The 23,752-nt window shown below is 45.3% G+C and overlaps 1 protein-coding gene across 1 annotated transcript in view; it reads right to left on the bottom strand.

The window, feature by feature from the left end:
• LOC124622823 (WAS/WASL-interacting protein family member 3-like) overlaps positions 1 to 23,752 on the bottom strand; it is a 112,439-nt gene that overhangs the window by 58,422 nt on the left and 30,265 nt on the right. Inside the window, exons 3-4 of the mRNA XM_047148614.1 lie at positions 23,503 to 23,725; positions 12,766 to 13,085 (exon numbers count right to left, since the gene is read on the bottom strand). Of these exons, the coding sequence (XP_047004570.1) occupies positions 12,766 to 13,085; positions 23,503 to 23,725 (543 nt within the window). The remainder of the gene's footprint in view (positions 1 to 12,765; positions 13,086 to 23,502; positions 23,726 to 23,752) is intronic.

Genomic DNA, 23,752 nt, shown 5'->3' with positions numbered 1-23,752 from the left:
AGTACATGAACACCCTGTAACAGAGTCCCCGAGGATCCGAACTGTAGATATGCAGTAGAGGACAAACGCACTACAATATGCCCACCGCTCATGCGAAGAGAGGCCTCAGCACGTTTCTTCATTAATTCCCGTACAAACTCAAAAATCCCAGGCGTGTTCCGAGTGCATTGACAGCCGACAAGTATAAAGCACACATTCTGGCGGACCTGCTTCAAAACGCACAACACTTACCTATCGCAAAGACCAACCGTAGATCGAAACAAAAAATCTCCAGATCCACTGAGTTAACAAGACTAAGGAAAGACGCTGGAATTAAAAGTAAACAATACCAAAAACCAAACCCGGACAAGAGAGGGAAGCAAGACTGTAACTACACCGCGATGCAAAGCAAAAATATAAATATAAACTACACAACATCAGACGGGATCACTGGGACAATTTTGTCAAAACTCAGCTACAAAATAATATATACATGGGGGGGGGGGGGGGGGGGGCGGAGGGAGAGATCATTCAACAGCACAGTTAACTCCTAGGCGCACGGACGGCACTGTTAAAAGGGGCTGGAGACGTTCAGAAGGAACTTGATGAACAAGCTTCTCTCTGATGACGAACAGACTAATGACTAGTAACACCACACAGATTACGAGGGCAAATGGATGAGTTTAACACAATTGGCCCCATTACCGCTCTATTTTCCCAAGCAGAGTTAGCATTAACAATTAAACAATTAAAAATAAGACTCCCGGTCCAAATGGCATACATTTAGAAACATTCAAAAATACAGTTGCACACATGATCCCTCTCCTAACAGATTTGCTGAATGAAGCAGTGCTGCAAAGTAGGGTCCCTGCCTCGTGGAAAACATAAACGTATTAATCATCAAAAAAATCGGAGGATCAGGAACCAACACACCCAAACACTTTCAGGCCCATCTGCCCCTTGAACACTTTGGCTAAAGTGCCAGAGAGGATCCTGTTTGATCGACTAGTCACATACGAGGCTCTTCGGCCTTAGTTCGCATCAGTACGGCTTAAGACCCAAAAGCCCAACAGATGGTGCAGTTAACCGCACGCTAAAAATAATACAAGACGCACAAGAAAAATAAACAGTGGTAATAGTAACAGAGACAGCCGACGCCTTCGCCGAGCTCCAGTGGGCAGCTTTGTTCACAACGCTTATACAATAACTTACTCAATTACTGCAAAGAAAAGGTGGCTCATTGGCAAGCACGGACACAAAATGTTATAAAAAAACCTTAAGAATGCCCAAACGGTTCAATCCTCGGTGCAATTTTCTGGAATAGTAATACAGCCCGTATCATCTAGATCTACATCTACATCTACACTCCGCAAGCCAACTGACGGTGTGTGGCGGAGGGTACTTTGAGTACCTCTATCGGTTCTCCTTTCTATTCCAGTCTCGTACTGTTCGTGCAAAGAAAGATTGTCGGTATGCCTCTGTGTGGGCTCTAATCTCTTTGATTTTATCCTCATGGGCCCTTCGCGAGATATACGTAGGAGGGAGCTATATACTGCTTGACTCCTCGGTGAAGGTATTTTCTCGAAACTTCAACAAAAGCCCGTACCGAGCTACTGAGCGTCTCCCTTGCAGAGTCTGACACTGGAGTTTATCTATCATCTCCGTAACGCTTTCGCGATTACTAAATGATCCTGTAATGAAGCGCGCTGCTCTCCGTTGGATCTTCTCTATCTCCTCTATCAGCCTTATCTGGTACGGATCCCACACCGGTGAGCAGTGTTCAAGCAGGGCGAACAAGTGTACTGTAACCTACTTCCTTTGTTTTCGGATTGCATTTCCTTAGGATTCTTCCAATGAATCTCAGTCTGGCATCTGCTTTACCGACGATCAACTTTATATGATCATTCCATTTTAAATCAGTCCCAATGCCTACTCCCAGATAATTTATGGAATTAACTGCTTCCAGTTGCTGACCTGCTATATTGTAGCTAAATTATAAAGGATCTTTCTTTCTATGTATTCGCAGCACATTACACTTGTCTACATTAAGATTCAGTTGCCATTCCCTGCACCATGCGTCAATTCGTTGCAGATCCTCCTACATTTCAGTACAATTTTCCACTGTTACAGCCTCACGAAACACTACAGCATCATCCGCAAAAAGCCTCAGCGAACTTTTCATGTTATCCACAAGGTCATTTATGTATATTGTGAATATCAACGGTCCTACGACACTCCCCTGCGGCACACCTGAAAGCACTCTTACTTCGGAGGACTTCTCTCCATTGAGAATGACATGCTGCGTTCTGTTATCCAGGAACTCTTAAATCCAGTCACACAATCTATGTGGTGTTTCAGTACCTGCCCGCCCTATTGACCAGACCTAATATGATTTTTATCTTACAATCCAACCACTTTCGCAAGTATTCTATCTTCGATTCACTCTTGAAGAACTACATAGTATCCGCTAGTTGCTGTTTTACCCTTAGCAAAGTAATCTATGTAAAGAATTCCTTCTATGAATAGCGTTCATTTGTACAATATTTAAAGAGAGTATTTCACGTCTTCTTCTTCTCCTTCTTTGAGGTAAATACCAGAATCTAACTTCTGTCGGCGTCGTTCGACTACGTCCTTTATTTGCTCACTACAACTTACCCTATTTTAACATTACGCGAGAGTTTCTTCATGTCTTCCCTCAGCACTGCTCCTTCGATAAAGAGGTTAAAATAAAATTTAAAACAGGACCAAAGGGCAAAAGGACAGTAAACAATGCTCTAGAAGTGCCGCCAAGAGTACGATTACTGCTGCTTCAAAAAGAAAGGGTTTTTATTCAGTTTGAGTCTTTGTACATCAACGACTTTGTTGTTGTACAAAAATGTTTTAACTGTTGGGGCTTCGGTTAGCCATCGATGCGTTGCGACGAAGACGATGTGCAAAACCGAGACACAAAAAGTCAGAATGCAGGCAGGAGAATCCTGTAGGCTGTATATCAATACACACAGTGGTGAATCGCATGCAGTAAGGCAGGGGTGCCAAACTATCCTACATATAAAAAGCTCTACGAAAGACAAATAGAGCGCACCGAATACGATGTTCTGTACAACGTCCATTAACAAGGAGTGCTACCATAACTGTCCAAAACCCACCCCCCTAACACGCAGGAACAGACTTAACTAATAACACAAACAGGCAAAGGTACAAATCGCCGTCGACTAAGACGAGAGGCTGGCGTAGACCCGTTGCCTGGTGGCAACACATGGAGATATTACAACCCTGAAATGCACATACACTAATGTAATGCCCCAGTTCTGGGAGACAATACAGTGTAGGTACTTCAGCATTACCGACTATATAGACGATATGTGCATGCAGAGTGCAATTGAATTGAGGTTGCCAGGCACCTGAAACATCACATGTTTGATTGTGCCATCTTCCACGCTGGTATCCTTTTACTAGTTGACGAACTGGACGACGAAATACTGCGAGATAGTACAGAGAACTATAACGACGTCCTTGAACATCCTGAAATGAAGATGTCACTGAGTTCCCAAGAAATTCAACACCACAGGTAAACACAAACAAAGACAATTGCACACTACCCGCGCAACAAGTAGAATATGATACAACCAAATGTAGACCCTATATTACACCAGTTCGTTTTGTCTACGGGCGTAGTGCACACAGTCACTACGAAAAACAAAACAGTAAGGTAGCTGAAAGACACATCCTGCAACGGGACAGCACCAGACACAACCACTCCGTAAACGGACATAAACAGTCGCATTTTACGAACAAGTCCGCGGTAAAGATCAAAATCATGGGAAATGCTCAGCGTAAACAAATCAAACTCCATATTGCCAGAAACCATAAAGCAGGAAAGACGTGCTGCACTACAAAATTACTCGAAATGGGAGCAACAAACGGTTAAGAACACCAACGAGACACAACCAAGGATCCCAAGCTGAATACCGTTAATTACGTAAACTACGAAAACTTAGAAGTAAACAAATAGCTATGTAAGCTTTTAGGGGAGGCATGTGCGCGAAGGGGAGAGGGCCTAAACCTAGAGAAAGTATACAAGGACTTCGTGAGAGCACATGGACGTGTGTTTCTGGATTTTAAAGAAACCACACCCAAGTGTTTTCCCTTCACTAGATATTCCTTCTGAAGATAATACAACTAAATTGTCAGGGCAGTACCCTAGTAAACATGGAACTAGGTAGTCTCTTAGAAGAAACAAAAGCAGACATCGCCTGCGTTCAGGAACCTTATCTGCGAGGCGGGAAAATTTCAGGGCTCCCCTCACATTACAATAGCAGGAACACTAAACGCGAAAGCCGCGATAATAGTAGTTAATGAAAACCTCATAGTAACACAGATCACCCAGTTTTGCTCTGAACACATTGCCACAGCAGAAATAACAGACGCACAGGGTGTATGGCTCATGTCGTCTACTTACGCTCAGTACTCGTATGATACAGAAATTTTCTTAGACAAAATAAAAGAAAATGAACGACACTCAGAAAGAAAAATGCTGCTCATTCTAATTGATATCAACGCAAAATCCCCCTTGTGGAACTCAGATAGAACTGACGACAGAGGGAAATTAGTGCTTGACGTGGTAAATGAATGCAGCCTCTTCATGCTGAATAGGGAGGGTCAGTCACCTACTTACCGCGGAGACGCCGGTGGTGTACGTAACAAAGACCTTTCTCTAGGGAACGCAAAATCTCTTCCACTAGTCAATACATGGAGGGTATTAGATAGAGCCACACACAGCGACCACAACGCAATTATCTTAACCACAGACAGACATATCACATGGACACATAACATGGACTACGAACAGCAGCATTTACTCATAGGAAGAGCCGACTGGCAAAAAGTTCGAGATATTGTTGAGGCGTCGTCACTACACACTGTTCAAGGCAGTATAGATTACAAAACGCATGTACTGACAGAGGTCCTACAAAGAGCCCAGGAAGCAGCAATACCACGCGCAAAAACTGGGTGGGGACAGAAACAACCGTGGTCGACAGAACTGGCAAAACTAAGGAATGATTCACGGTAAAAAAAGAAAGTACTACCAACAAGCAAAGACAGCTCCTGAAAGATAAGACTTCATCTGTATCGTGACGCTAAACAGAAATACCAAAAACAACTAAAGACAACAAGGCTAGACTAATGGACCAATTTTGTAAAAACCCAGCTACAGAACGACATCTGGGGGACAACCATTCCAGATAGAAACAGAATGACTTAAGACACCGACAGTTCTGTCAACACTAAAACAAGCTGACGGCACAATGACCAGAGGATGGAGAAGCACGGCAGAATATCTTCTGAACAGGCTCCTCCCAGATGGCGGCCCCACACAAGACGAGCGACACCACGCTGACCTAAGAGAGAGCATGAGGCAACCATACGTCAGTGACAGTGTAACCATGCCATTCACCAAGAACAAGTCACGACGGCAATCAGCAGGCTTAAAAACTGAAAAGCACCTGGACCAGACAAAATACTTTCGAAAACATTAAAACAAACAGTAACACAAATCACACCTTTTCTTACTAACATGTTCAACGAGGCACGACTAATAGGCAGAAATCCAGACCTCTGGAAAACTGCTAATGTAGTAATAATCAGGAAATCACAAGACAAAGAGCCAACAGAGCCCCAAACGTACCGACCGATCTGCTTCTTAAACACTCTCTGCAAGATACAGGAAAGGCTTCTGTGTGACCGTTTACAATCGCACAGACACCTCCTCGGCCTAACGCCCCATCAATTCGGCTTCAGGGATGGTAGCTCACTAGAAGACGCCGTCAACCAAGCACTGACAGTTACAAATAGCATCAGCGACAAATACGAAGCCGCCATTCTAATAGACATAGCCGTGGATTTTGACAACTTTTGGTGGCCGTCGCTCTTCGCCAGGTTAAGGGAAATGAGGCTATCAGCTACGCTCTACAGTAGCCTCCTCGATTACTGCAGAGGAAGAGTGGCGGAGTGGAGGGCTGGTACACGGAAGGTTGTCAAGAGAATAACAAAGGGATGTTCACAGGGTTCGATCTGCGGACCAATATTCTGGGATATCGCAATCGAGCCCTTGCTGAACACCCTGGACAGTGACGACAGGGTAAGAGGTGTGGTGGCTTACGCAGACGACCTGCTCGTAGTGATGTCAGCCAGTTAGAGACCAGCACTAGAGACAAAAGGCACGCAGCTGCTTCAGAAAATTAAGAGTTGGTGCAAAGAAAATAAATTGAAAATAGCTCCCAACAAAACTGTATATTTACTGCTCAGAGGGACACTACAGAGGAATCCAATTCTAAAATTAGACAGTACAAGCATGCAGTGGAAGCGAGCCACACGTTATCTCGGACTGCATCTAGACGAAAAACAGACTTTGAACCATCATATAAAATTGACAATTGACAACTGACAAAGCCTCCAAAATTATGCACAAACTAGCATGACTAAACACAACTCAGTACAAATTGCCTATTAAGACGATAAGGACCTACCGCACTGCGATATTTGAATCCATCGCATGCTTCGCCGCAAGTGCGTGGGCTCACAGACTGACATACAGACTAACAAGACAAATGCAAGACGAGGTCAACGTAGTGTACTCCTGAGAATGAGCGCAGCCTTCACACCACGTCACTACAGGCACTTTGCGTTGTGATGGGGACCTGCCCTATAGACATAACAATACGTTATAGAGTTGCACTTTACTGGCTTAAGAGGGACAGGCTCGATAAAGTCACCGAAATTACGGGAACCAACATTATGAACAAAACACAAATGAAACAATGGCGGATTCAAACATGGCAAAGAGAGTGGGATGCATCCGACAAGGGTCGCCGAGTACAATCTTTCTTTCCTGATGTACACGAAAGACTACAACCGAAACATGTCTACCCAAGCCGAGGGATGGTCCATTTCCTAACAGGCCACAGGCCATATCCGGTGCATTTAAAACGTACGGGACTAACTAACGATGCAGTATGCGTATGCGGAGAAACTGGGACACCAGAACATGTCACACTGCTGTGCAACACGCTAGCACAAGTGAGACCTATACAGAACGACAATGGTTCAAATGGGTCAAAGGGCTCTAAGCACTATGGGACTTAACATCTGAGGTCATCAGTCCCCTACACTTAGAACTACTTGAACCCAACTAACCTAAGGGCATCACACACATCCATGCCCGAGACAGGATTCGAACCTGCGACCGTAGAAGCAGCGTGGTTCCGGACTGAAGCGCCTAGAACCGCTCTGTCAAAGCGGCTGGCTAGAACGACAATGACATCGCCAGAATAATACGTAATCCCGATGAGTGGAACACAATAAATAGCGTAGCCGATATTGTATCGAACACTCTGCATGAAGAATACAAGCGCCAAAATCCATATGGAAGGAGGCGTAGACAAGCACAAAGAACACAACAAACCACGTGGGAGGACACAGACACGACCACAGATTCCGAAACCGAGGAAGGAACACTAAGTAAACATGACTCAGAAGGGATAAACATGTAAGGGACCAAAACCAACAATGCATGAAACTGCATGCCACAACACAGTGACAAACCACACAACAACCATAAAACAAACACCAGTACCACGTACTAAGACTGCAGAAATAAGGTAATGTCGCTTGGGAGGACAAGGCTTTAAGTACTTTTATTCCGAGGCTCCTCCGCCCCAGTGACATCCTGCATAGTGTTTAAAGTATACTACACTCAAGCAGTAATGTATTGCTCGTCATACTGTGTACAGACAGAAGTATATTCTCTTCTCTATTCAAAGCTACAAGCAATGAATTTTATATATCAGAAATGTATTAAGTTATTTAAGGAATAATGCATTCAAGTAGCAATGAAGTATCTTCTATTTCTACTAACAAGTTACAAACATAAGTGTATTTCTCATGTAAAGCTAAAATTTATGTATCCCATGAATGAAGTGCTCAATCTACATTTAATCTGTATGATCTGTATAAACATACAATAGCACAAACCATTTCAGATGAGAATACCTCGAGGTTGTACCGAGAACTTTTCATCTGAAATAGGTAGAAATAGGCCATTATTAACATTTCCATTATATAAATTAATTCTCATCAACTAGGTAGTAGCGAATTATATAGAACCATTTTAACAATTGTTAAGCATTCATTTTTCTGTAACCTCAGAGAAATCTTTATATATTATGTTATTGGTTAAAAACGGTTGCAATTTTCGTTTTTCTATTTTTCAACAACGCGTTTCGCCCTCTTTTGGCATCTTCAAGTTATCTTTTCTAGATGGACGCGAGTGACACCAAGATCTGCATAACGCGTTCCCGTTCCCTTGGTGTCACTCGCATCCATCTAGAAAAGATAACTTGAAGATGCCAAAATAAGGCGAAACGCGTCGTTGAAAAAAAAAAACTAAAATTGCAACCAAGACTGTTTCTAACCAATACTGTTAAACACTGGTTTGCTGTATCCACATATGGATTGGAAGAATTTATGTATTATGTTCTTTATATTATTAAAAAAATCATTAACAACTGTATACCAATAAGGTTGCAACAATGAAAAGTCTTTGCTATTAGATTCAGAAGCATCCGACCAGCCTTACATTTCCAGGTGGTGGGTTACTCTGTGCTGTTAATGAATAAATAAATAACACTGCCGCTCTTTGATCATTGTCGTCACAAGCCCACTGAGTTTCCAGCAAGCCGTCATATCTGTGTGTAAAGACGTTAGTATATGCCGTAGCTGCCTAAACCTTCACCCTGTACTGCAGCCAGGCTATACCTCTTCATACGACGCAGTTAGTTCCTGTCAGGACTACAAGTAATTCTAATTACTTTCTTTTGTACCATGAATTCTATTTACCTAAATGAAGAGATCTGCTGAATCTGTCAATGAAAATATGCAAATTATATTAACTTACTTACAGTGTGTCAATTATTGAACTATATGAAATAAAATAACTTCTGAACGGTTTCCATTAGGACCTTCAAACTGCTCTGTTGGCCGAGGGGCAAGATGGGAATTAATATGCGCATGCACGGTTTGGCTTAGCGACGAAGCCCAGTTTCATTTGGATGGGTTCGTCATTGAGCAAAACCGGTGCATTTGGGGGACTGAGAATCCGCATTTCGCGATCGAAAAGTCTCTTCACCCTCAACAGGTGACTGTGTGGTATGCAATGTCCAGCCACGAAATAATCGGTGCGATATTCCTTGATGGCACGGTGACTATCGAACGGTACGTCAAGGTTTTGGAAGATAATTTCATCCCCGTTATACAAAGCGACAGGATGCGGTTCATGGAAGATGGAGACCGACCCCATCGAAGCAGGAGAGTGTTTGATGTCCTACAGGAGCACTATGGGGACCGCATCCTGGCTCTGGGTTAACCAGAGGCCACTGCGACGGACCTAGATTAGCCGCCATATTCTCCTGATCTGAACACATACGACTCCTTTTTGTGCGGTTATATTAAAGAAAAGATGTACAGCAGTACTCCCAAAACAATTACTGACCTCACAACAGCCACTGAGGAGTTCATCGACAGCATCAATTTTGCGACACTTCAGCGGGTCATGCAGAATTTCGCTATTCGTCTGCGCCATATCATCGCCAAGGATGGCAGGCATATCTAACATGTCATAACCTAAAACTGAAGATCTGTAGTGACCATTATACGTTGAATAAAATGTGTGCACGCCATAGTTTGTAGCTAATTTACGTTTTTTTCATATAGTTCAATAATTGTCACCTTGTACTCCTACATCCCCAATAATGACAACTTTTTCTTATAGCAAAAGTAGCCGAAAATAGACGTTTTAGCAAGTATACTATGCTGTTTTTCCAATTTAGGTCTCCCTCGGGCATGGGTGTGTGTGTGTGTGTTGTCCTTAGCGCAAGTTAGTTTAAGTAGTGTGTAAGTCTAGGGACCGATGACCTTAGCAGTTTGGTCCCTTAGGAATACACACCCACCAATGTAGGTTTTCATCGTTATGCACACATAAGAAATTAGAACTTCCCACCTTGTTTATTATTTCTTCCTGCTGTACAAGGTTAATAGGATGTGATATATTTTTGACAGTACAAAGCTGAATGTGTTTCCTCAAGTTTCCGCTAGCACAATTTTGGAAAACCAGTCAGTAACTTTCATAAAGAAATTTATTTACTACTTTCTCTGTTAATCCTTGTTATCCAGGCTTGACAATAATGCTTACTAATGCTTACCTTACAGTGTTAGTAACTACGTTTATAATAACTACACTGAATGATCAAAAAATGTGAAACCCAGAGGGGGAGGAGAAAACATATTGGAACTCCATAGGTTAAAAGGGTTGTGATGTTATTTCAGCGATTAAAGTCATTTTTACAAATATCCTGGCAATATGAGCTCACTATTATGACGTTTCACCTCCTGTGGCCTGCATGGATGCATTGATTCGGTTGGAAAGGATTTCATAAAGCTATTGTATCCCCTCTTGTGGCAATGTGGTCCACTACTTTTGAACCTATTGTGAGAAAATGAAACGCCTACAGCCGTCCATATAATTTTATTTATTTTGTAGCTACCAGTTTCGGCGCTTCAGTGCGCCATCTTCAGGCTATAGTTATACTGAAGAAGTTGGCACGATCCCTACATATACCGCATCAGTAGCCAACATAAATGGTTACGCAGATTATCTGAAAACTTTAATGTCTGTAGTCCAAGCATCGGCTGCCAACTGACTGGAGAAACATTCAAAATACAACATCCAAAGATATGTGTCAGCGAATACAGTAGACAGTATGCCTGTTCTCATATTCCCATTCACCGGGCCAATGTCGCATTCAAATGCCCCACGGATATGGATACTGTACGATTAGACCAGCAGGCCAAATTGGGATCCACAATGAGGTACCTTTCAAACTCTGTCGGGAGCTGAAAAAGATGTCTCACATGGCTACGCCGCATTTCCGTGTCCTTCACGGCAATTACTCAGCATGTTCACGCCCCTTATACAGAGTAATTCAAAAGCAGCTGTACGAACTTAGTGGGCGTAATGTATGCGTCAAAGTAAGAGTAAAACGTCAAATAAAGTTTTGTCTGAAATTGCTTCATTGCACAGTTATGCATTGGAGTAGGCCTCACCAGTCCAACACAGAATTGATTTATCTCAGAAAGAAACGACACGAAGGGACCCGAAATTCAGCTCAATATGTAGTGTGCGTTTATCACAGGACCTGTTCAGATGATGTCAATCTACACGACGACAGTGACGTACTCGACCTCTCTCGAAATGTTGAAAGCTCCGTTCATCTCATTCTGCATAGTCTTACAGTTATTTTCAATTCGCTGTTGTAGCTGCACTACGTTCTCAACTGCAATACCATACACGAGCTCCTTGGGACGGCCCCAAATGGAGAATTCCAGAGGTTAAGATCCAGTGATCTGGTGGGTCAAGCAATTGGTCCTGCACGATTTGATCACTTATCGAGATAAGCAACGCTGAGATACCCTCCTGCCTCCGACTGAAGTGTGCAGAGGTATCGTCGACAAAGCAACGTCAGTCGGTGTGCAGGCGGAGACGTGCCAAAAGCCGTTACTACACCATGGTACAATGCCTACCACACATGACATTATGCACCATAACTTGGAAATATGCCAGGGTCATAGAAACCTTTATTTAAGGGGGGTAGGACGTCAAACGGGACGTCTTGGAGCAGGAGAGACACCACAGCAATTTTTAATTTCCACGGTCTATACTTTTAAAAATAAATTCATAAAACTTTGTCAGAATGACCAGAAAGGATTCAGGATTTACACTTATAGTGGTGGAAGTTCAAAAATATCAGAAAATAATTTATTTTTTTACATTTGTATTTCACCTTTTTTTTCACTTACAATTGGCTGCATTTGTTGCTATAGATACACATTTCTTCATAAGTAAGGGAGATTCTTCAATGAATTTTGCACAGCATACAAACCATCCTTACAGGTGTATGAAACTCTACAATTTTCCAAATCTATTAAAAACTGTGGTAAAAATTGAGATAATTAACTATAAAATTTGAGTTTTTTCTAAACATGTTTAAAATGTAATAGCACATTCATTTTTTCATAAATTAAATAATTTCTAGAGTTTCATACACCTGTAAGTATCGTTTGTATGCTGTACAAAATTCATCTCAGAATCTCCCTTACTTATGAAGAAACGTGTACCTATAGCAACAAACGCAGCCAATAGAAGTGAAAAAATGATGAACTTTCACGTGTAAAAAAAATTTATTTTGTTATTTTTTTGAACTTACACTACTATGATTGTGAATCATGAATCCTTCCTGGTCATGCTGACAAAGTTTTATGAATTTATTCGTAAAAGTATAGACAGTGGAAATTAAATTGTCCTGTGGTGCCTCACCTGCTCCAAGACGGCCCGTTTGACGTTGTACCCCCTTAAAATTTAACCCTTATTTTTATTCGCACACCACACCCACGAAGTGTGTGCACTAACTTCTGAATCACACTGTATAGTCTACTAGGACTAGTAACCGCTTTAAATACCGATGATACATTCCGGTGGACGTTCACATACAACTGCAAGTCTAATCATTTACGCACACGCCGATGGTACGTGTAGTAAGTTACTTTTACCTCCGATCATGTCTTGTCACAGAGATGTCCCACCTTATCTTCTTAATTTTCCGAATCTTTCTCTATCATCCCTGCTAGTTGATATCTAGATTACAAAAGCGCCCAGTAGAGACACAAATGAATTACCAGATAGGAGGTGGCGGGGGCAGCAGCATGTCGGGCGGCGGAGGCAGCGTGGGCGAGGAGTCGTGCGAGGACGGCGGGGGCGGCAGCAGCGGCGGTGGCAGCATCAGCTGCGGGGGCGGCGGGGGCGGCAGCGCGGGCGACAGAGACGGCGGTGGCGGCTTCTCGTCGCGCGGCGAGCAGGCGCCGTGCGCGGGCGGCGGCCGCGACGTCGTCGTCAGCTCCAGCGGCTTGTCCAGCGGCGGCGCCGGGGGCGGCGGGGGCGCCACCGACAGCATCTTGCTCTCCCGCCACGACCGCTTGCGGCTGCGCCGGCTGGGCGCCTGACAACAGGTGGCAGGCGTTCGGTCCGGGCTCTCCACGTGCCAGACAAACACACTGACGAGTCGAAATACGCGATTAATCAAAATGAATAGTGCCAGCAAGTCGTAACTGAAATGATGTATGCGATTCACCGCTGTGTGTGTTGATATACAGCAAGGTGCACAAAAATGTAGGAACACCGTAAACACAACACATTATTATGCCAAATACGGTGCTCAAAAGCCGTTGGCTTTCAAAACAGCTTCCAGTCGTCTCGGAATGGTTAAATACAGAATCTGTATGGAACCGTTCATTTTTACTCGTTCACAGTTCATTGTGCTTGGTATATGTTTCTTATGAAAAACTGAAAATTAGTACCATGGGAGCACTTTCCTACCCCCTGGAGTACTCACTCACTCCGTCTTCAGGCCATGAGTGGCCTACTGGGACCATCCGACCGCCGTGTCATCCTCAGTGGGGTATGCGGATAGGAGGGGCGTGGAGTCAGCACACCGCTCTCCCGGTCGTTATTATGGTATTCTTGATCGAAGCCGCTACTTTTCGGTCGAGTAGCTCCTCAATTGGCATCACGAGGCTGTGTGCACCCCGAAAAATGTCAACAGCGCATGGTGGCCTGGATGGTCACCCATCCAAGTGCCGACCACGCCCGACAGCGCTTAACTTCGGTGATATCACGGGAACCGGTGTATCCACTGCGGCAAGGACGTTGCCTACCCCCTGGAGTACAGAGTTTTTATTCATAACAGAATTCTCATACACTTGTAATTTTCGTGATTCTGCAAAACATCTCGTTTAGCCAACTGTAGCGTTATGTGACTGAACGCTGTGAAAAATATAAGGCGGCGCACGAAAAACCCGGTTCCTAGTACAGACTGCTCGCCAATTACGCACGATTTGTTGACCGCTACGAGCAGAATAGATAAACATGTAATAATTAGGCAGTGAAGAAATAACAAATAAGCTAATGCAAACAACTTCTAAACAATAGATGATTGATAAGCGACAATGAGCAGTGTAGTAGCAGGGGCCGATTTTTCTTGCGCCACTCTGTAGGACTGAAATAATATTGTAGGAGTTATCATATACTCTTTACAAAATGTGACACCATACACTCGATTACGAAGAGCGGGCTTCATTCGGTTGTAAGTCGGTCTGCCTTACATAAAAATACTTTTGTACCTTGGATCAGAAAAAGACGGAAAATGGCCACTCCTGTGTGCCGTTCCGACGTCCTTTGCATGTGTAATAACAAAAAATCTTGCCTTTTCTTGCCTTATCGAAATAGTGAAGTAAGCTGATGCGCCGTTTTATTACCTGAAAAAATGTATTACATACCATGTAATTTTTATGCAATTTACGTGATCATAAAATAAATTTCAATTACTGGTCGTTGACGCTGAATAGAATACGAAAAGAACAAGAAGTTCAGAGTTCAGAAAAGATTTGAAAGGGATCTAGAATGGGCGTCGAAGCGAACGAATAACAACAACTCGATACTGAACTATGAGTAGTCGGCAGTGGATCTGAGACGAGTGGCCACGCGAAGAAGGACGAGTCCGGTAGACCGAGACCGAGACAGACGGGAAGGGGACCGAGGCTGGAAAGAGACCGACCGACGTGCCGTTGCGGGAACAAGAACGACCGCTTCCCGTTCGCCGGAACTATAAGTAGCAAGCCGCGACCGAAGTGAACTATGAACGGCCGTTCCTTAGAATTCGTTCCTCGCTCGTTCCGCTCATCTTGGTGAACCGTACCTTTGTACCCGTTAGTTCGCGAACGACCCATCTCTAGATCACGCACCCTTTCCTGCGACGTATACCACAAGGGCTCAATAACACAGACATGCGAAAATTAATCCTCGTGTTCACAAAACCAGTCCCGGGCGATTCTCGCTTTGTAAACAAGAGAACAAATATTGCACCACTGGATGAACCTCATCCGCCAAAACTGTCGCATAATCCTTGGCAGTAATGTAACCTTGATAACCGAATCCCCGCCATATTTTATTATGCGAAAATAAATTCGGCCAGAAGTTAGAAACAGTGTCAAAAAAACTCATCTGACCAAATGTCACTCTTCCGTTCCTCCATAGTGCAGGTTTTACACCAACAGCTCTACGTTTTCCTCTGTTATGGCTGTATTTGCATCACAGATGAGTAGTTTTTGAAATTTCACCTCGCCCAGGACTTCCCTGCTCACGGAGCTCCCTCCATTTCCTTTTTTCTTTTTCTTCCCGTGCTGACATGGTTCGCGAGTGCGATATTCACATCTGCAGTGACTTTTGCAGCTGTCGCCCTTTAATTTTCATTACAATCTTGTTCAATGAACGTTCGTCACGGTCAGTCAACACACACTTTCGTCCGCGTTGTGACTCAGCGGATGACGTTTTTCCGCTTTCCCTACGTGTAATGTAAATTTTCGATAGCACTCCTCTTGAAACACCAGCCATTTCGACTACCTTGTTTACTAAAGCACCCACCATGCGAGGATCAACGATTTTGCCACGTTCGAGTTCACTTGGCTCCGACATAAGGCACTCATAACTACGCGGAACACTCTTCCGAACACGACTGAGAATGAAGTGTTACATGCCGTTTATGCAAACATTTCACACTCCTTATGTACTACAAGGAAAGATGACCGTGACAGAATAACTTTAAGTAGGGAGTAGGCGCGGAACATATACTGTGCGCAGATATTTGTTTTCGTATGTGTAGACATTAGACGGGAGGTGTGGAGTACGAGAAAACGGCAAGGTGCGACCATAAATGAACGGCTTCACGTGCTGTGTGCGGGGCTTTTTACGTTCAGGCGTCGCGGCTTGGTGGTGGCTTGACCGTCGAGGAGTAACCACTCTCTCCAACAATGAAAACAAAATACAAGATGATTTTGTGATAAATAAAAGCCGGCCGGTGTGGCCGAGCGTTTCTAGGCGCTTCAGTCCGGAACCGCGCGACTCCTACGGTCGCAGATTCAAATCCCGCCTCGGGCATGGATGTGTGTGATGTCCTTAGGTCAGTTAAGTAGTTCTAAGTTCTAGGGGACTGATGACCTCAGATGTTAAGCCCCATAGTGCTCAGAGCCATTTGAACCTTTTCATTTAATTTTTTTTTTATAAATAAAATACAGGGGTTGACTGAAAAGTAATGCCTCCACCTTCGTAACTCTCCAGCAATTGGCAGCAATGGTATGCGGGAGGTTTTGGCTTGTGCCGTAGCCTCTTCTCTACAGCTCCAGTTGGCAGGAAGTCTGAGCATTGAACGATTGTGTTTTTACAGTGTAAAGTATGGAATCCCGCGCAGACGGTCGGTCATTGCGGTTTAAGCAACGTGCAGTCATTGAATTCTTGACAGCAGAAGATGTGACCCTACAGGAGATTCATCAGAGAATGAAAACAATTTATGGTGATTGTGTTGATGTGAGTACTGTGCGCCGCTGGGCGATTGAGTTTAAAGATTTTGAGGCGGGAACGTCTGACCTGTGTGGACGTGCTGTGACAACAACCACCAAGTTTCACAAGCAAAATGTTGACAGATTGAATCAGGACGATCGTCATGTCACTCAGAGAGGAACTGCGAGCGCAATCGGCATTTCACAAGAACGTGTGGGTTGCGTTATTGCTTTGATTGGCTATCGGAAGATCTGTGCACGATGGGTACCCAGGATGCTGACTCCTGAAATGAAAGCGCACAGACTTGAAATTTGCCAGGAACTCCTCTCGCGTTACGAGAAATTCAAGACGCAGCCCTCAGCTGGGAAAATCATGGCCACGGTGTTCTGGGACGCAGATGATGTTATCCATATTGATTTCCTTGATCATAGAACAACAATAAATTCAGAGCGTTTCATCACAACGCTGCGATCTCTGAAACAACAGCTAACAAGGGTCTGAAAGGAAAATGGAAATGTTCTCCTGCAGCATGACAGTGTCAAACCACACACTTCGTATGCCGCCACAGCAGAACTTCAGAAACTAAATCTCTCCACCGTATGGCATGCTCCATATAGTCCAGATTTAGCACCGTCTGACTTCCATCTGTTCCCGATAATGAAAGACGATCTGTGGGGACATCATTATGCTTCTGATGAAGACGTTGAGAGAAGACTGTGGTTGCGGAAACAGAGTGTCGACTTCTTCCTTGACGGCTTCAGAAAAGTTGTTCATCGTTGGCAGAAAAGTATCCAATTGGCTGGTGATTATGTGGAAAAGTTAATATTGGTAATTAAAGATCACATTCTAAGGATTATTTCTGGGTTTGATTGATTAAAATGTTTCCATCCAAACTCAATTAAGGTGGAGGTATTACTTCTCATTCAACCCTCATATATTGTAATCTTGAATGTCATGTTGAACCTTCGAGGCGTAATTGGTATGTAAAGTTGCGTTCTACTCAAATTCATGAGTCACTCTAATGATCTGTGCGCCCATTCAAGAAAACATGTGTTTGTAAAGGGAAAGTGGTGGACGTGCCTCTTCGCGATATCAGTAGGTCTTCTTTCGCTCCAGTAACAGCTACCAAAGGATTTTAGTAACTTCAAGAGAATCAACTACGGTGACCGGATTAAAAGAAAAAAGTAAATACGTCAGATGGTACGTCGGTTGACAGATCTCATGAAGTGTCCCAACTCAGCTTTACCTACAATGAGTGAGGCAGCAGCTACATAAAACACTAAAGCAACAGGAAAAACACTTCAACTAGATTGCGCGGGTGCCGTTCGTGGTCAAATAGGACATTGCAGTCTGCAGGCTTGGCCAGCATCCTCATTTATGTTCAAGCTTGCGTGTCTCGCGGTGTTCCCATATTTTTGTCCAACACCTGTACGACGACGGTAACGTGAAGCTCAATGTCTTATGATCCCACACTGTGTAGCCATTTCACATAGAAAATAATATTTGTTTGTAAATTATAGATTGCAGCTGGAAGTCGTCCTTTTTAAACTTTATTGTGCAGATCTAGATTTTCGCTAGACCTAGCCATTCTCAAAGCGCTATTATTTTCGCTCAGTGCACTGAGTATTCAGTGAACTGTGGATGAAGCCCGACCAACAGGGAATTACATGCATTGAGCGAAGACAATAGTGCATTGAGAATGGCTAGGTTCTAACCGAAATCTAGATCTGCACAACAAAATTTAAAAAGGACGACTGATCGCTGCAATCTATAATTTACCAATCAATATAACAGTCGCTGACTTAAACAACTTTGTGAATGAAAGATAATCTGATGAAAATAGTATTGTTCATCTTGAGCTCAACGATTGATCCTTGTTAACATTTTTAAGAAACCACCACAGCGATATAGAAACACTTGTATTGTATCACTGCCAATTTCGTTCAAAAGAACATGATTAGAACACGGTATCAGCAGTCTTCATAAATAATTATCTTGGGTGCCAGCAGTAAACAGATTCCTAAGACTCCACGAGGGTACTGGCTGGCTTTATTAGTATGACAAGGAGAGATACCGCACAATAAACTTAGTTTCGATGAGGGAAACTTTGTTGTTTTGTCTGCCGAAAACCTCCTTTCAGTATCTACCGGTTCACGAAATATAAGCTGCGTGAGGTTTTGGTGATTCACGCTGTATGTTGAGGGCTGTCGGTGTTTTTAGCGTTCCGTACCTCAATTGGTGAAATCTGAATCCTTACAGGACCACTTTCTTGTATGTCTGACTGCCTGTCTGTCTCTCTATCTGTCTATCTGACTGTTAAGAACCTTTCTTCTCAGAAACAGGTGAGGTACCAGGTTGAAACTTGTGTCAGATACTAAGGCCTACGACCCTCTGCAGTGTAAAACAGTTAAGCTTCTACGTCACTGCAGTTAACAGGTATATTTGCAATCTCACTCATAAAAACCTATACATGAACAATCTAGTGCTAAAGCTTGTGCCTGGAAACTGGGAAGTCGCGGAATCGAATCCCACTCAGACATGTATTTTTAGAGACCTTCTTTTCACCTAGCCCTTACTTCTCAACGATGTGAGGAGTCGACAGAAATGGTTCGAATTCGACGTTTAATTGTGAGCCCCCTTTCCCTGGTCGCATAACTGGGGTAGCTTAGGGACACGCAAGTCGCTAAAGTGGCGTCCAAAAGATAAACTTGCACCAAGTCACTGAGCCACAGGAAATTTTTATTTTTATCTGTTGCAAGGCGCTAAGACTTTACCACCATGCATTGCATATTCGTTTCGATTTATACACTCCTGGAAATGGAAAAAAGAACACATTGACACCGGTGTGTCAGACCCACCATACTTGCTCCGGACACTGCGAGAGGGCTGTACAAGCAATGATCACACGCACGGCACAGCGGACACACCAGGAACCGCGGTGATGGCCGTCGAATGGCGCTAGCTGCGCAGCATTTGTGCACCGCCGCCGTCAGTGTCAGCCGGTTTGCCGTGGCATACGGAGCTCCATCGCAGTCTTTAACACTGGTAGCATGCCGCGACAGCGTGGACGTGAACCGTATGTGCAGTTGACGGACTTTGAGCGAGGGCGTATAGTGGGCATGCGGGAGGCCGGGTGGACGTACCGCCGAATTGCTCAACACGTGGGGCGTGAGGTCTCCACAGTACGTCGATGTTGTCGCCAGTGGTCGGCGGAAGGTGCACGTGCCCGTCGACCTGGGACCGGACCGCAGCGACGCACGGATGCACGCCAAGACCGTAGGATCCTACGCAGTGCCGTAGGGGACCGCACCGCCACTTCCCAGCAAATTAGGGACACTGTTGGTCCTGGGGTATCGGCGAGGACCATTCGCAACCGTCTCCATGAAGCTGGGCTACGGTCCCGCACACCGTTAGGCCGTCTTCCGCTCACGCCCCAACATCGTGCAGCCCGCCTCCAGTGGTGTCGCGACAGGCGTGAATGGAGGGACGAATGGAGACGTGTCGTCTTCAGCGATGAGAGTCGCTTCTGCCTTGGTGCCAATGATGGTCGTATGCGTGTTTGGCGCCGTGCAGGTGAGCGCCACAATCAGGACTGCATACGACCGAGGCACACAGGGCCAACACCCGGCATCATGGTGTGGGGAGCGATCTCCTACACTGGCCGTACACCACTGGTGATCGTCGAGGGGACACTGAATAGTGCACGGTACATCCAAACCGTCATCGAACCCATCGTTCTACCATTCCTAGACCGGCAAGGGAACTTGGTGTTCCAACAGGACAACGCACGTCCGCATGTATCCCGTGCCACCCAACGTGCTCTAGAAGGTGTAAGTCAACTACCCTGGCCAGCAAGATCTCCGGATCTGTCCCCCATTGAGCATGTTTGGGACTGGATGAAGCGTCGTCTCACGCGGTCTGCACGTCCAGCACGAACGCTGGTCCAACTGAGGCGCCAGGTGGAAATGGAATGGCAAGCCGTTCCACAGGACTACATCCAGCATCTCTACGATCGTCTCCATGGGAGAATAGCAGCCTGCATTGCTGCGAAAGGTGGATATACACTGTACTAGTGCCGACATTGTGCATGCTCTGTTGCCTGTGTCTATGTGCCTGTGGTTCTGTCAGTGTGATCATGTGATGTATCTGACCCCAGGAATGTGTCAATAAAGTTTCCCCTTACTGGGACAATAAATTCACAGTGTTCTTATTTCAATTTCCAGGAGTGTATTTATACTAGATCATTGTTTACGGTGCACAATCGGATTGTTAATCATATAATTGGCTGATACTGTCTAGCACCATGTACTAACAATTTCCGTAGTACTACACGCATGGGAGTTAATCAGAGCTGAGCACTCACAGGAAACGCGAATGGCCACGCATTTCTATTCCTCAGAAGTCTCTATCGGCTAATGAGGGACTGGGAAGAGACTTCCATTATGTAGGGGCAGACATTTACCGCCCTGAGAGAGAGCAGAGCGAGGAGGAGGGGTTCACAATGCTGGAGAACACAAAACCCCTGTAGTGTGGGCAGGAGAATGCATTCTAGTGGAATGGAAAACATTTCAGAATAGAGTTACTGGACAAGGAGGGTTAGCGGTGGACGAAGGCGAAACGTCATCCTTTTAGTGTGTAGAAACATAAGGGGCACAAACAATGGTCATGAATTGACCTCCGAGGAATCTTCTCACGGGTAATGCTGGGGAACACTTCCCACCGAAAACCAGAGACGCGTTTTTGATTGGCAGAGTGCTAAGGACCTAGGAAGGGAAAGGGAAACATCCAGAAAATTTTCTCAACTGATTATGTGCTACCAGTGATCGGCTGGCAGATTCAGTACCCATGCAGGAGGGGGGGAAAAGGGGGATATTTTTGTGACGACCGCTGGTGTTCGAAGCTGTGTGCTCAGGAGGTAGTGGGGTATGGCATGGAGAGGCACTTCCCTGCGGGGATCGAAGACACTTCGCTCTGGAGGTCGACATAGAGACTTCGCTGGCGAGACACACAGTGAAGAATCTGTCGGTTAGATTTGGAGAAGTGTTGCTTCCGACACGAGGGAAGCGTAAGTCGTTTCTCTGTGAACAGAGTTATTCTGTTCACTCGAGCGATGATTCTTTAGCTTTCTGGAGAGTCTGACACACAGTGAAGTGCTTCTTTACGGGAGAATACTTGAGTCGAAACTCTGTTCCTGGCAAGTGAGCAAACAGAAATCTTGACTCGTATTCTGTCTTGTACTGAGGTAATTTTAGCGATAGGAGTTTGGGGACAGCATACTGCGTCTAATCTGTAGGCAGAAATGAAATGACATGAAATGATCATGTGGCATTGTCGGCCGGGAGATCCTGCCCAGGGAAATTCGGCCGTCGGGTGCAAGTCTTACTTCAGGCAACGCCACATTAAGCCACCTGCGCGTCGGTGATGGTGAGGACAACACAACACCCAGTCCACGGGCGAAGAAGATCTCCAACACGGCCGGGAATCGAACACGGACTCGCTGCATGGCAGGCAAGCACGTTATCATTCAACTACGCAGGTGAACCGCGTAAGTAGAGAAATGCAGGTATATCTCAAACTGTATATTGACCACAGAGGCGGACGTTCCAACTCCCTACCCGCCTCCGGGGCGGATATTCCCTAGAATGCACTGTAAAACGGTGATGATGTCTAACAAGGGAACCTCCCCATCGCACCCCCCTCAGATCTGGTTATAAGTTGGCACAGTGGATAGGCCCTGAAGAACTGAACACAGATCAATGGAGAAAACAGGAAGAAGTTGTGTGGAACTATGAAAAAAAATCAGCAAAATATAGAAACTGAGTAGTCCATGGGTAAGATAAGCAACATCAAGGATGTTGCGCGCTCAGGAGCGCCGTGGTCGCGTGGTTAGCGTGAGCTGCTGCAGAACGAGAGGTCCTTGGTTCAGGTCTTCTGTCGAGTGAAAAGTTTATTTTCTTTATTTTCGCAAAGTTATGATGGTTCAAAATGGTTCAAATGGCTCTGAGCACTATGGGACTTAACTGCTGTGGTCATCAGCCCCCTAAACTTAGAACTACTTAAACCTAACTAACCTAAGGACATTACACACATCCATGCCCGAGGCAGGATTCGAACCTGCGACCGTAGCAGTCGCGCGGTTCCGGACTGAGTGCCTAGAACCGCTAGACCACCGCGGCCGGCGCAAAGTTATGTCCCGTCCGTTCGTTTACTGACGTCTCTGTTCACTGTAATAAGTTTAGTGTCTGTGTTTTGCGACCGCACTCCAAAACCGTGCGATTAGTAGACGAAAGGACGTGCCTCTCCAATGGCAACCGAAAACATTTGATCGCAAGGTCATAGGTCAATCGATTCCTCCACAGGGAAACACGTCTCATATATTCTATACGATACTTTTGACGGCATGTGCGTCACATGACAGGAATATGTTGACGATCCACCTAACTTGTACACTTGGCGAATGGGCAAAAAGTTTCTTCTACCTAGCCCGATTTAGGTTTTCTTGTGGATGTGATAATCACTCCCAAAAAAGTGTTGAAAACATAAGAGTTTGTCACATAAAGTGAAAATAAAAAAGTCAGACTTTTCACTCGAAGGAAGACGTGAACCAAGGAGCTCTCGTTCCGCAGCTGCTCACGCTAACCACGGGACCACGGCGCTCCTGACCTCACACTGTCCTTGATGTTTCCTATCTTGCGCATGGACTACTCAGTTTGTATATTTTGCTTGTTTTTTTCATAGTTCCACACAACTTCTTCCTGTTTTTTCGATTGATCTGTGTTCAGTATTTTCAAGGCCTATCCACTGTGCCAACTTATAACTAAATCTGAAGGGGGTGCGATGGGGAGGTTCCCTTGTAAGTAATAATGAAGTTTGTGCGGAGTTACCCCCGCACTTGTCCGGTTCTTTTTCTGTAGTACGGTGTATCGGCTGCGTTCAGCACGGCTCACCTGCTGGTGCTGAGGCGACATGGCAGCTGCGGCCGCGGCAGCAGCGGCTGCGGCAGCGGCGGCCGACCGAGAGCCCGCGCCGGGTCCGGCGCCCATACCACCGCCGCCGCCCCCGCCGCCGCCGCCCCCGCCGCCGCCCACGTCGGCCGCCTTGGCCTGCACGAAGCTGCGCAGCATCTCGCTGAAGAAGAAGGAGTGCGGCACGAGCGGCATGTTGTAGAGGTAGGGCGGCGTGGCGGCCAGCAGGCGCGACACCAGGTCGCCGTTGCGGAAGTCGAGCGGCAGGCGGCCCGCGCCGCCCACGCCCAGGCCCGCCCCCGCCGCCCCC

The sequence above is a fragment of the Schistocerca americana genome, chromosome 7 (genome assembly GCF_021461395.2).
Source record: "Schistocerca americana isolate TAMUIC-IGC-003095 chromosome 7, iqSchAmer2.1, whole genome shotgun sequence".
NCBI lineage: Eukaryota > Metazoa > Arthropoda > Insecta > Orthoptera > Acrididae > Schistocerca > Schistocerca americana.
This window is presented reverse-complemented; position numbering and strand designations above follow the sequence as displayed.